General features: G+C 38.3%; 1 protein-coding gene across 1 annotated transcript in view; it reads right to left on the minus strand.

Annotated features, from left to right (window-relative positions):
* LOC146486377 (SCO-spondin-like) overlaps nt 1–14232 on the minus strand; it is a 50615-nt gene that overhangs the window by 7015 nt on the left and 29368 nt on the right. Inside the window, exons 17-18 of the mRNA XM_085100431.1 lie at nt 1755–1925; nt 1162–1338 (exon numbers count right to left, since the gene is read on the minus strand). Of these exons, the coding sequence (XP_084956557.1) occupies nt 1162–1338; nt 1755–1925 (348 nt within the window). The remainder of the gene's footprint in view (nt 1–1161; nt 1339–1754; nt 1926–14232) is intronic.

Consider the following 14232-nt stretch of genomic DNA (forward strand, 5'->3'; position numbering starts at 1 on the left):
AAATATTACCTTAGCAGCTAAAATTAGGCAAATAGAAACTAATTTATTTGATTTTTTTACATCTATTCATTCTTCTGATGAAACTTTGTATAACATATTGGAACAGATCACTGTAACAAGACTAACAATTCCCGTTTACCTACAGATCTAATTAAAGCCATCTTCTCTGTCTGTAAACTGTCATTAGCTGTCAGCAGTCCGGGGTAGCGTCATTAAAAATTGAACTTTTGTCACTTCTGAATAATGATTTACTGACGATCATATGTGATTATGTTGGGTGGTCGCCTACCGGAAACAGAAAACAAAAGAATATGTGTAATTTCTGGCCTAAGAAATAGTCGCGGTCCCTTAAGAAATTTGAATGATGGTCGCTTACGAGAGAGCTCTTGAAACAGTATTTAACTGAGAAACAGAACGGTTGTTTGCGAAGTGGTCGCTTACGGGAGATGGTCGCTTACGAGAAGTGGTCGCTATGAGAGAGTTGACTGCACTACAAATTTGACGATGTAATCGTAGCTAGAACAGTGGAAATGGAGCAATGGAAATTTCAAGGTACAATTGTCACAAGAAGTCTTTTTTGCGAAACTGTGTAAATATAGCGTGACAAGCCTGTACGACCCCCTCGCGTATGTCTTTTAGAGCTAAATTGTTTATCTTAAAGCCTACGTTACTTCCGTATATTTGTAATGGGTTTGGGGGATTTGATAGAGCCTTGTATTTAACCACCGTATATTCAACATCAAATGCTATTACTGCCTGATGAGTTCTGTTTCTCCTATTTTTCTATATCTTAATTTTAAATATGATCTCTTATTCTGTGTGTGTTGACGACGATGTTTTAGATGCCACATAGGGCATTTCATCTGGGTTTGGTTAAGTGCGTGATAAATTTAACAGTACGGTTTATCAACAGAGTTGATAAGGTAATTTCGTCAGAAGGGTAAACAACCGAAGGCTAACGTTCATTATTATTATTTATGTTAACTAACCTACGAAGTTGAAAGTAAAAAGAAGTAAGGGATGTAACATGTTGAGTGTAGGTCCAAAACTAATTACTTCTAAACTAATGTAATCTTGTTCTCCGGACTACGTTACTGGTTTCCTCATATTTTCAGCGAAAAATTTAAACGCGTTCGCTTAAGCTAATTTCGTAAAACGTACGACAGGAATTGTTGTTGCATTCTTGTAACTCCTCAGGTAGTCCCAGTTCACTGCAGTTCTTTCCACCATGCTCTGGAGGGGGGTTGGTACACGTCCTTGTTCTTGTTTGTGAACCTCCTCCACAAGTCGCACTGCATTCGAACCACTCGGTCCACTTGGTGTAATTACCATCGATTGCTGAGAAAATAAAAATGTGTAAGTCAGTATATTGTTATATTTTCTTGGCTACAGTCTGTTTAAAGATGACGTTTCGTACTTGTGGGAGATGTCATCATCCGTTTTTCTTTTGTCACTTGCTTGATAAGCTTGTTTTACACAACCGTAGCAATGTTTTATATTCATCTGTAACATATTCTCTGTTTAGTTGTTTAATATCATGTTTTCCTGGTTACAATATTTTGGTCTGTTTCAAGGTGTCTTTTCATACTTGCTATTGGAGCTGCAGTTATTTTTTGCTCTTTTATCACTTGTTAAGCTTCTTTTACACAACCGCGTCAATGTTTCACATTTGTCTGTAACATTTTCGTTGTTCAGTTGTTTATAGACTACATTGGGGCAATTATATTTTACGACTAAGAAGAGCAAAAACTCACCGCAGGCATCTGTGTTACATTCTTGAGTCTCGCTAGCTTGCCCCAGTTCACTGCAGTTCTTTCCACCATACTGAGGCTCGGTGCAATTCCTTGTTCGAGTTTGAGAACCTCTTCCACAAGTCACACTGCATTCAGACCACTCGCTCCATTTGGTGTAATTACCATCGATTGCTGAGAAAATAACACAAGGCATGGATTAAACCCTTAATACGATTCAGGCTGAGTGGAGCTCTATAATTTCTATTCCTTTTGCAGATACGAATTTTCTTTAAGTCCATTTTTAGATATTTTTAATGAGGCAATTATTCTTCAGCCTTCTGACTAAGTTAGAGGTTTGTCCTTCAACTCTCTTAGTTCTCAGGTAGAACATTTATCGAATAAGGCATTTGGAGTTTTTAAAGGGTTTTTTTCACCTTCACAGTAAAGGCACGGTGGTGTAGTGGTTATTGCTTTGGACTCTCGACTTGGTGGCTAGAAGATGGTACGGTCGGTAGTGCGGGCTAGGATGGTCTCTACATTACTATCGCCCTCAGTGTTGTCTTAGACAACAAACTTTGCTCCGCATTGTCTCTCTATACCCGATTTACCAAAGCAAACAAAGCTTTATCATCACGTTTTTAAAGTGGGGTAGGTAAGATTGCCCTCCAGATCACACGGCCGGAGCTTAACCCGGTTTTCCTAGCGTGAACCAACTAGGATTATTGCAACTCCCTACTGGATGGGGAGTGCATCGTGGGGTTAGCCCCAGCAGTACGTCGCGGATACCCATTCATACACGTCAGGGTCTCTGAAATATTATTTTACTGCATTTTCAGATCTAAATGCAAGAAATGCTTACGGCAGGGGTTTGCGTTACATTCCTGTATCTGTTCAGCTGGTCCCAGTTCACTGCAGTTCTTTCCACCGTACTGTGGAGAGGGATTGGTGCATGTCCTTTTTCGTGTTTGGGAACCCCCGCCACAAGTCACACTGCAGTCAGACCACTTGCTCCATTTGGTGTAATTACCATCGATTGCTGAGAATTTAGAAAGACATATTCAGCTAGTAAGGCCGTTGTAACTCATGTTAGTATAAACCTCATCCCTAAGTACTCACTAATCTGCATTCATTAGTTTTAATGCTTCCTATGAAATGTTCGTTTGCTGAAATGCTTATCAATAATTCTTTTGTCTAGAAAAACTTACGGCATTTTTTTAGGCTACATTTTCTCGTCTCATCAGAAGGTCCCTGGTCTTCACATCCTTTTCCGCCTGGTTTGGGAGGGGGATTGGTGCAGGTTCTTGAACGATTCTGAACTCCGTCTCCACACGTCACACTACAATCAGACCACTCGCTCCACTCCGTGTATTTACCATTAGCTTTAGGATTTCCACAAAAAAAGTTCATATGTTGGGATTAATACAGATTTACCTTCTCAGAGTCAACATTAACTCAAACATAGTTTGTGTGACGCCTTTCTTCTCTTAACCAACAGACAAATGCTAATACAGATCTTGAAATCCTGTACTACAGCTTTGAAGGATCTCACTTAACCATAACGGCGGTAATTGTCAGAAATGTATGACAACATTCTAAGGATAACAGAAAATTGCTTTGTTGGCGAGGCATAAACCCATTTTCACCCTTAGTTAATGTCATATTTTCCGGCTCAATCCCGTAAAGATACCGCCATAACCCGGACTATGATCCAGATGAAAACTACAGAAATGTGTTTTGTCATGGATAATCATCTGGAAGAGGCTCGGGTGTGAATTAAAATTTCACCAGGAGCTGGATAAGTGAAGATAAGTGTATTAAAAAATCGTGCCAGTTGAACTGAATGAACTGCAGATGATTTGCATAGCACTGAGTAAGAATCACACCGATTTTTGCATGTCATAAATATCCCGCTCCCTATACAACTGACCGTACAGATTACTTGGTAAAGGTATTCCAACAGTATTGCAACGGTTTCGCAAAGTGATGGGTGGCAATTTTGTTCTTTTTTTAAGATTAATTTTTAAATGCTGAAATAGATAGAAAGTACTGGATGGGTAAAATCGTTAGGGCAAATAATAGCATCTTCAAACAAGGCAAGTTAAAAGATACTTACGGCAAACCTCAGTGTTGCACTCCTGTGACTCCTTATCTGGGCCGAGAAGGACACAGTCTCTTCCTCCGTTCTCTGGGCGAGGATTGGTACAAGTTCTGGTACGATACTTTACCCCACCGCCACAAGTAACGCTACACGGCGTAAACGAACACCACTCACTGTATCCACCATCGATTACTGAAATAATAAAGAAAAGCGTCTCCTCTTTAATGGGTCTTTGGCTTCTCATTAAAAGCGTTATACTGGTTATAGGTGATTGTGGCTTCTGAGCTTTTTTAAATCGTATATAAGGACTTGTCTAGGGATTCACTGCAAGACGTTCGGCCCATGGACTGTTTCAAGATCAATTAAATTTCTTAATCTTAGAAGACGCGTAGCGTTGAAACGAGTTAAAGAACCTAGGGGGGAGATCCGGGCGGTTGTTTGATTGATCCTTCCATTTCACGTAAATTTTGATAGGCTTTGTCATCAACTGTTAGTGGAATCAATCATAGGAAACTAACAATGAGAGACGTAAGGAACGCTGGAAACAATATAATTTTTAATAATGCATCCGATGCTTCAGATTGTACCAATTCAAGGTACAGCACTTACAATCATTAACGTGACGCAGGATTGGTTAAAAACGTTCTCCGTGATGCATAATTCAATAAAAAATTGAGGGTTATGCGTTATTGGTAACCCCCCTACCGCCCCCCTTCCCCAACCCCACTCTTTGTCACCCTCGCCTGCAGTCCCATGCTTTTGAGAAAAAAAAATCCCCGTTAACCAGCTACCTCGTGTGATTTGTAATTCTTGTTTAGAGACGATCAGATTGCAGAACGGAACAGAACACCTACAGAAAATAGCATATAACTGAATACGATAAAGCTATGAGCTCGACATGATTATTAAATTTCATCTCAAGCATATCAATTTTATATGTGATATAATAACAATCACTACCAACCAATGACAAGTCAAGTTAAAGTTCAGCATTTTTAAATTCCTATTTGTTTGGCAATTGGCTATAGATAACCTCATGAACAGTGCTAGCAGATAAAAATTTTTCCCTTTGATGTTGCAGATTGGTAAACCGGAAGGAATAATAGAATTTGAGACTATGAAACTGATTAAATTGGAGTCTTTCAAGGTTCGTAGCCGTGAACTTTGTTATCATCCCTTGCATAAGAACAAAACGTTTTACGAAGAATTTTGTTTTACTAGGCCTGTAAATGGCATGTGAAAGTTGGAGATCAAGATCAAACCACCACTTTTCGTGCGATCCATCATCTCACCATCGAAAACAAAGATGGAATTAAAAGATCACACTTGTGTGCTCTAATAGGTAAATATTTTTTACGGTCCGTTGGTTTTTGCCGAGCTGGGCTGGGCCGTTATTGTGATTGACGGCAGTGAACAAAACAAATCGCTAAATGACTTTTGAAGATTATTAAAAGGCGCATTGATTACCGCATTTACACGTAGCACACTTTCGCGTCTCCGCGCTTGGTCCCAGGTGCTGGCAGCTCCTTCCACCACAGCATGGTAGGGGGTTAGTACAGGTTCTTGTACGCCTCTGTTCTCCTCCTCCACAAGTCACTGTGCACTCCGTGAAATTCGACCACTGGGAATAACCACCGTCAACAGCTATGAAGATACAAATAGTGACTTTTAATCAACAACGAGTAATCTTTTCCCAAATAAGTCAAAAACAATTCAAAGGGTGCATTAACATTCTATTGACAAGAAAACACAGAAAACAAAGTCAATTGCAATGATAAAGAAAGTGGTCTTCTTTGCTTTGCTTACGCATTAATTAAACCTTCCATCCGCTTAATGTGCCAAAGTAAGTAGTTTTAATTGTCAACATTTCCACATTTTTAACTGGAAAAACGGATCGCAAAACTTTGCTCGATAATTTTTCTGTCAATTATTACGTTACTGAACCGTATTTGTGACGCAGTTGGTAAAAGTGTAATAACCTGTCAAGAAGATCTAGAAAAAAATTGCTAACGACTACGAACAATATATAAGAACTGTTTAAACATACGGCATGGGAAGGAGTTGCATATTTTCTTTTCCACAGCTGGTCCCAGGACATTACAATTTTGCCCTCCGTTGCTTGGTGGAGGGTTGTTACAGGATCGCTTGCGAATCCTTACACCACCTCCACATGAGGCATTGCACTCTGAAAACTCACTCCACTGAGAGTAGCCACCGTCAATAGCTGAAACAAATAAAATTGTCAGACTCCATTACCATCGCAGGAATTTGAAACGCTTTCTTTGTTTTGGCCTTAGGGATGCATGCATATTTTCGAATGATGATGAGTCTGATGATGACAGTTTTTCGAAACGTCAGCCAAAAACACCAAAAACGGTGTATCTCAGGACTACATTCCCCTAGATGCTCATACTTTACCGATTACAATCAATTCATTACCATTGAAACAATATTCCATCCCAACATTAATTTTGTTCCAGGAACATAAATTCCTCATCCAGACTGACGCTTGCCACAAATTTCAACTCGAGTTTGGCTTTCATAACGCAAATAATTTTGATTGGTTCATGTGTTTTCAGATGCATGTTTTCATTGGCTAGTAGCAAATATGATTTTCAAGAGCGTGTACTGAGAACATCTATTTCAATCAAGAAATAAATAAACAAAATTTCCCTTCATTTTTCGAATTTTCTTTTAGAAATATTTTATAAAAGCAATAGAGGACTTTTTTCCCGTGTTCACATAGCCTCATCTAAACACTCGGAGAGTTTGGAGAATTCTCGAAAGTTATGCAAACCCGTGACTGCGTATCGGGTTTGCATAACTGTCTCGAATCTCCTAACTCCCCTCGTGTTTAGATGAGGCTATGTAAACAGGGAAAAAGTCCTCTATTGCTTAAATGATATGCGCAAATATATATTTCATTTTCATTGCATGTTTTCATTTTCTTAATATATTTGCTTTTTTCCTTGAGCAGCCTACGAGGTGTAAATAAATCAAGGCCAAGAGAAATAGTTCCTTTGCATTTACTCTCTTATACTGAGCATGTTTACGACGACGAACTGACATTTACCTTGTGAATAACCTTGCGCTGCAAAATAAGAGAGAGGGGTCATTTAACTAACAATCAAGATAAAAGAATATTTCTGTAGAAGAACATTTTTGCGATAATCCGAAAATGGAAAGACTACATACAATATTAAACATAATGAATTAAAAAATAAAAAGAATCATTAGGTTGATTAGCGTTCAAATTAGACGTCTTTCTTTAAGGGTGCTTTCCCGTTGTCTGACTTGGCCCGACAGACTGGTCTCTTTGTGATTGGGATGCACCATTTTGAAGGCCTTGCTCTACAGATTCTTAAACGTATACGAAATATAATCAATGTTTAAATCCTACGTTGATTCGGGTTCCTTCAATTTCTGTATAACCCTCTAAGCCGACTAGATCAACAATTTGATCCAACGTATAGCTGCAGGATTGTTGGCCACGGTTGTGTGTTTCTACTTGCATTAAAAATGACACGAGGTGTAATTTCAAGGAGTTCAAAGCACTGCTATATATCCAGTGCTTCAAACTAGTGCATTCTCGTTTTGTGAACTGACCAGCCTGGCCGGCCAGTTCTGACAATTTGGAAAGCGATCTAAGGTCGTTTATGAGAAGGTTCAGTATTGGGGCAAATTATGTCCGTATCACAAAACTTTGCCGCGTTGGTATGACTTACCTATCAACAGAAGAAGCAAATATTCAGTGAAACAGTATTGAATATCCATGAGCCTGACTAGAACACTAAAACGGGGTGAAGAATGACTTGTTAGTGAGGTAATGATAGTGACAACAACGCTTTTTGACTTCCTCTCATAGCTCTTAAGCCTTCACAATGACGCTTTGTTTCATGAGTAGCTAGCTAGTGGCTCTAAGGTAACATGTAACAATGGAATCATTGAGTGAGAGTCACATCTTAAATAATTTTGCATTCTAATAAAAGGTTAAGTGTCTAAGAGGCGGATACTCATTCTTCGCCCTGCTAGTAAGAAGATTGAGCCAATTAACCGATTTTTCTGCACTTGAACTCCCACTTCGACTGGCTTTTGTCCACTGCCAGGGGCTACCAAAGGTTCGCCTCGATGAATATCTGTTCAGAAGGCCTAAATTGTTTCAGAATTTTGAATGGAATTATGTTGAAAATCTAGCTTTTTCGTTGGTGTCTTATCACCTAAAACTAAAGTGATACGGGTAATTTTTAAAATTTCTTTTGTTTTCGAATGGACGAAAAATGTCGTTAAGTTTGCGAAATTGGATTTTAAGAAAGCCAACGGCTGCTCTTAAATTCGGGGAAAGGGATCTGTGCCATAACATTTTCTGCGAGTTAATGCATTCAGGTAAAGATTCTGAACAGCTCAGACTGCAATATTGAAGGCAAGTATCACTTTTAAAGGTCCGAAAACGTTCTTAGGAAAAAGAAAGACATTTGAAATTGTCTCACTATCTGAAGGTTTGGAACACGTTAAATTTCTTTGAACTTTTGCACACATTCTTTAGTGGCTAATAAATCGTCCTTTCTGTTTGAAAATGGAATATTTGGCAGTTATTATTTATAATTGTTCTAAAAGTGCAAACAATAGTGTAATTTGAATAAATTAAAATGTAAGTTTTTTTTTCTTTATTTTTTTTTAGAACGTTCTTCAAGGAACGGAAAAGTTATGCTTTACCTTCTGCTCACAGAAATTATAAAGTCTAGACCTGTGGCAAAAACCAAATTTGACAATTTTTTCTAAAATTTATGTTTGCATATAGAAAACTTAAAAACCCTGAAAGATATACCGTATGACTTTCCATTGTATTGATAGCAATAGACCATGAGAGAAGTAAATGTTACAATCTCTCTCCTTCTTTTAGTTTGCTTTGTCTCATGCAACTCGATTTGAAGTCAGCGGGGATAGGACTAAGGTTAAACTGAACTACCCGTTTTGACAAAGGCTCATAGGCGATCAAGAACGAAGGTCACCTGAAAGCAATAGTCACTTATAAGAGGTACTCAAAATGCAGTTTGTGATGACAACTTACCCAAACGCGACCTGTTGAAGGTAATTGATGCAAATTCCTCCAAAATATAGAAAGCCCTTTCCAACGAGCTCGATACACACGAATTCAAAGGGGAGTCTCTGTCAATAGGTGGTCGCTTTGTATAACAGTTACGGACGTTCCTTGTTGTTCAGTAAGAATTCTCGTACATATTTATAAAAAGGAACTTTTTGTTCATACGTCTTTTATCTTTACAATAATCAATCATAAGAAAACACTTTAGAACGGATGTGTTACCGAAAATGATTGGCAGCCGCGGAAGTTATTCCAACGTACTTCACAAAAACAAACTATTGACAAAAGCAGTGACAAACAGTGTGGCTTTAATTAATTCAACTGCAGTTGTAGTATTCCTTAGGAACGAATGTCCCTTAGCGAAGGTGGCTGTTTACTTGGGTTAATAAATAATCGTTTCATTTGCTGAAGTTAAAAGGACGAGTTCGAGACTGATAACATTCATGAGCATAAAAAAAACTGTGAGTAAATTAAATCCTCCAAAGTTATTTGATACAATGGTTACTTCGATACTCCCGGCCCATAATGTGCAAAAATGCCACCCTCTAGGTAATCGCCGTTTTCAAGAGATAACATAAAATGAACATTTTTGAATCATTTAAAAAAACACATACAAGTAAACATTTGACAAATATAGTTGTGTGTTAGGCATAGGTGACACCAAACATTCCACAATGTATCAAAATTCGTATCACACCGTGTTAAGACATAATTCTTTAAGGTCAAAAATCGCAAATTTCTAAAATATACGATCAGAGCTAAACCAGGATTATGCCATGTTTACACAAAAATGCTAAGTTTCAAATTAATGTGTTAAGCCCAAATGCTGCAAGAGGATTAAACCCTTTGGCTTTAAAAGTAAAAGAGAAACATAGAAGGAAGGAACAGAAAATACCGCTATAAATGGTCGTCGCTGAGTAACCGCTAGAATTCTCCGGCTAAACTCCGTATTTTTCGTTTCTACTGCACAGGTTCAAATCACCTGTCCTCACCACACCAACATCAAATTCATATACTATTTAAATATAATGCAAACCGCTCTTTTCCTGAATATTTTCATGCAAGGGCACATGGCCGTCTATTCATGAAATTAGCCTTGAGGCAGTTGACACAATGTAGGAAACAGGATGTGTTATTCGCAATTGTAAATTTGAAAGATATCCAATACAAGGTTCCTTTCTCCAAATCGTGAGTTGAGAGAAGCGAAAGAAATTGTATCGATTAGCGGGTGGTTCGAGAAGGCGATTAGTGACTAGCTGTAAAACAGCATGCTTTCAAGGGATTAGGGTTTCTGCTGTCAGCTTTAGGACCTCTAATTTCTATGGACCTGATTGTCACAAGGCACTGATTCTTCCGGTGCTAGGGTCATTGTTTTCGTAGTTTGTGTGTTGTTTTGTTAGCCAATCCTGTGAGGAGTTCCTGTTTGTTTAGCATTCTTGTAGTATCCAGTGTCCTGCCTTGGTGATGACGGGTACTGTATCTCACGCAAAGAGATATGACATGAATCTGGAGTAAAATTAGAAATTTTGGACCTGACAAGTAGACAATGTCTTGCATATTTATTTCTCGCATAAGCAGGAGAGTGAAATATTAAGACCAGCCAATCGGCCATTAGCCTCAAAAAGGAAAACGTCTTGTATAAAAATAGCGCATTAAGGACTCTTCGTTTCAGTTTAAGGGATAAAATGCATTCTCCATACACTTCTATATAATCCAAGAAATGAAAATGCATCTTCTCGCCACAAGCCAAAGAGAATATTTAAGGACACGACATGTCGTCTGAGTCATGTTTGACTTCTGACATCTCAATATTGTAAGAGGGGGGTCAGTGATCCGCAAGATGCACATTGCCAGAGACATTTTTCCGGGATGCGAAAATTTCGTGAAAAGGGCGTTTGGAAATTGGTGACTATCCGACCCTTTGAGGATTAGGATGCTTAAAATATCGCCACCAAAAAATGTTTTATAGAGGTCACAGGATACCGAAGGCATTCCCTGAGGCATACCTTTTGTTTCACCTACACATGAGGAGATTGCAAGCCCCTAGGCCATCTTTCTGGAAGAGCATTTGGAAAGAGAAAGTACGATACGGCAGAGGGTTAAAAAAAAAAAAGAGGTAAACTCGAAAGCTGCATTCGTGCAAATAACTTTAATACCGCCATGTTTGCTGGTTACTCGATTGTAACACTGTAGAGTTCAAAGTTTATTTCTACTTTTCACTCGCTTGCTAAGAACCGTAACTAATTTTTCACTATTTACAATTATTTGGATATCACGGGTAGTATTTACTTCACTTGGGTGTAATCCTATAACCCGGTAGTTCGATAAAGGATTCTACACTTCATAATCCTTGTTTTCTATTATTATTATTATTATTATTATTATTATTATTATTATTATTATTATTATTATTATTATTATTATTATTATTATTATTATTATTATTATTATTATTATAATTGTTGAAAAACGGTGTTCTTATACGCAATTTTTCAATCATAAGCGGCAATACTCAATTAAGAATTGTAGATGATCTTGGATCACTTCATGCTGATATGAGCGACTCGAGGCCGGAAAATCGACGAAGCTTCATTTTATTTCAAACACAGTCCATACATATTGGGGAGTCTTTTATTGTCACGGGTCGCCGCAGAAAAATAGAATTTTAGTTAGCTAACTGTAGACCATAATTCTTTTCCATACACGCCAACGGGAAATAACAACACACTTGGCCTTAGAAAATGGATAAGCAAACCTGTCAAGTTAATGAAATGTGCAGTGTTTTTTCGGAATTTCAACCTTCAAGGGGGCTCTGGCCAGCGTTCAGAGGGAATGGTAAGCCTGACTACAACACAACATTCCTTTGAGATACAGGAAATCGCTTTTTTAGAGTTAATTCGATCCTCGGGCGAAAGCTTTGGTGGCAGAGACTGTTTCCTCTTGAAGTTCAAACACCAAATAGGCATGTGTACGATAGAAATGAAGGCAAGGTAAATTTTTTGTTACCATTCATTCGCTTTTAAATTGTTTTTTCCTTTATTTCTGATGGTTTTTGATCTGTCTGCGAGATAGGTTGCGGCAACGCTTCACGTTGATGAGTCTCTCAAAATGGAGACAAAACTTCTGGATTGACGAAATTAGGCAAGTTCACGTAGCTTTAAAAATAATCATTCCCTATAGAGCTTTATGGTACCACGTACCTAAAAAGTTGTTTCTATCGTATTACAAATCGGTGGTACATGCCGGACACACGGCACAATATTTGAGCTATTTAACATTACTTGACATCCAAATCGATTTAAAGTTTGGTCTTTAATTTAACAATTGTACGAAAAAAGTTTAACATATTGAAGAGGCCTAACTAACGGAGAAAAAATGTATTTTTAGTAAAATGTGATAAATGAAAAAGGATTATATTCTCTAAATTGGGTACCATCCTTGGGAATATTTCGTTGCAAACGATTTTCCTCCGAATGCTCCTGTTACAGCGTTAGCCCAATTTCTTTACATCAGTCTTTGCGATAAATCTCAGCGAGAAATGATTTTGAACTTCGGCAGAAAAGTTGAGGTTTGTTGGAGAAAAGAATATTCAAGGCAAGGGTAAACAACGTATTTACAGATGGTTATACAAAGTTGCTCGGGCACTGTTACAACCCAACGGCAACTGAGTGAAACACGTTTCACCATTTAACGTTAAATGACCACAAATCATCGCTCGCAGCACATACGTACATAGCGGACAGAATCCCCGAATCCGGCAGAGTCACCGAGACTGAGTAGTACTGCGCATGTCAACTGTCAGATGCCGCGATATGGGGGCACTTATGAATCTTAGGATAAGCAGGATCGAGACTCCTAACGACTCGTACGATTACCATCAAGACTACTGAGAAACTTACGACAATGTGGAGGTAGACGTGACAAAGGCATAAGATTTAGTGTCATTGAGATTATCTTATTGCACACATTCCGTGGAGACGAAAGCAGCTCCGCGGTTTTTCTTCTCTCCTGAGACGCAAACCGTGAGGTCATCCTTGATCTCAAGTAGATCTTCAAAAGGCAGCTTGTGTCTCCAGCGTGGTGAACTCTGATGAAGTTTCTGTAGTAGCGCCCGACAAGTTTTTTACATACTTTTCTCGATGTCAGAATGTTTCCGTGGAGGCCATCAACCCCGTCGGCATGATTTCACGCACAGTTTAGGGTTACCAGGCTGGGGATAGATTTACGAAGCCATATCTATCCTCAGTATCGTTCCTTGACAATAGCCTATTGTTAGTCCAACAAAACATTATTGTTACGAAACAATTTTTAGGATACATCTTAACTTAAGAGGGCTTTGTGAATCTGTCTAGCTCCGAAAAAGCAAATCTATTTATGTAATCGGACGCTTACGACATAAATATTCTTTCGTGACTGCGTCACGCTGAGGGTGACGGGTGAAAAGACTGTGAAATCTCAAAAAGATCATAGCAAATAACAGAAAAAAATTAAAGCATGCTATTAATTTATAGCCCGCTCCTTTATTTCCCAATTTCCAAATAAATGTTACTTACACATATAATTCAAGTAAAGTCAATTGAGGATTTGGTTACCTCAAGTATATGTTAAAGTTTTCTGACTCTCGTCCCATTACCCAATCTTTTAGGATCCCCTAACCCTTGCCTTAAAATGCAAGCAAAACTGAACAAAAAATAGAAATAACGTTTGCAAGCATGCGTGCGTTTCTTAAGGCTCCCGAAAATCTATTCTACGTTTACAATGTTAGTATCAATGTTAACTATGTCAACAAGAAAATTCGATTTTACTTTTTTCGAAAAGTAAGTGTCAAGACTTAAGAAAAACTTTAGGCAAGTTTACTAGCCTAAACTCGCCTCCAGTCGATAGAAAAAATGGATTTGATACCAACACTTATTAGGCCGGGAGTTTAGAGAAACGAACCACGCCAGAAGAACGTTTACATTGGGGAGCACTGAGTCTCAATTGAATTCCACGATGATCTTGTCCCTTCGCAGTACTAAAGATAATTTGTCCTCTTTGGGCTTCTTCTACACCACTACTGCCGTTATAAGAGCCTTGTGTTCATTCTTATAAAGAGACAAGAAGAGAACAGTTAAATTGAGAAATTGGAAAACAGTGAACGTACGAATCAAGTAGAGAAGAGTCCTTAAAACTGACAAGCAAATAATACAAGGATTTTCACGAACTTATTTCAAATTGCCTTAAGTATTGTAATTAAGACAAGACAGTGATGCAATCAAAACAGTCCAAATAAATTTTATTCTGTGCAATGTGGAATGGAA

Source organism: Pavona decussata, unplaced genomic scaffold (genome assembly GCF_977016875.1).
Source record: "Pavona decussata unplaced genomic scaffold, jaPavDecu1.1 SCAFFOLD_21, whole genome shotgun sequence".
NCBI lineage: Eukaryota > Metazoa > Cnidaria > Anthozoa > Scleractinia > Agariciidae > Pavona > Pavona decussata.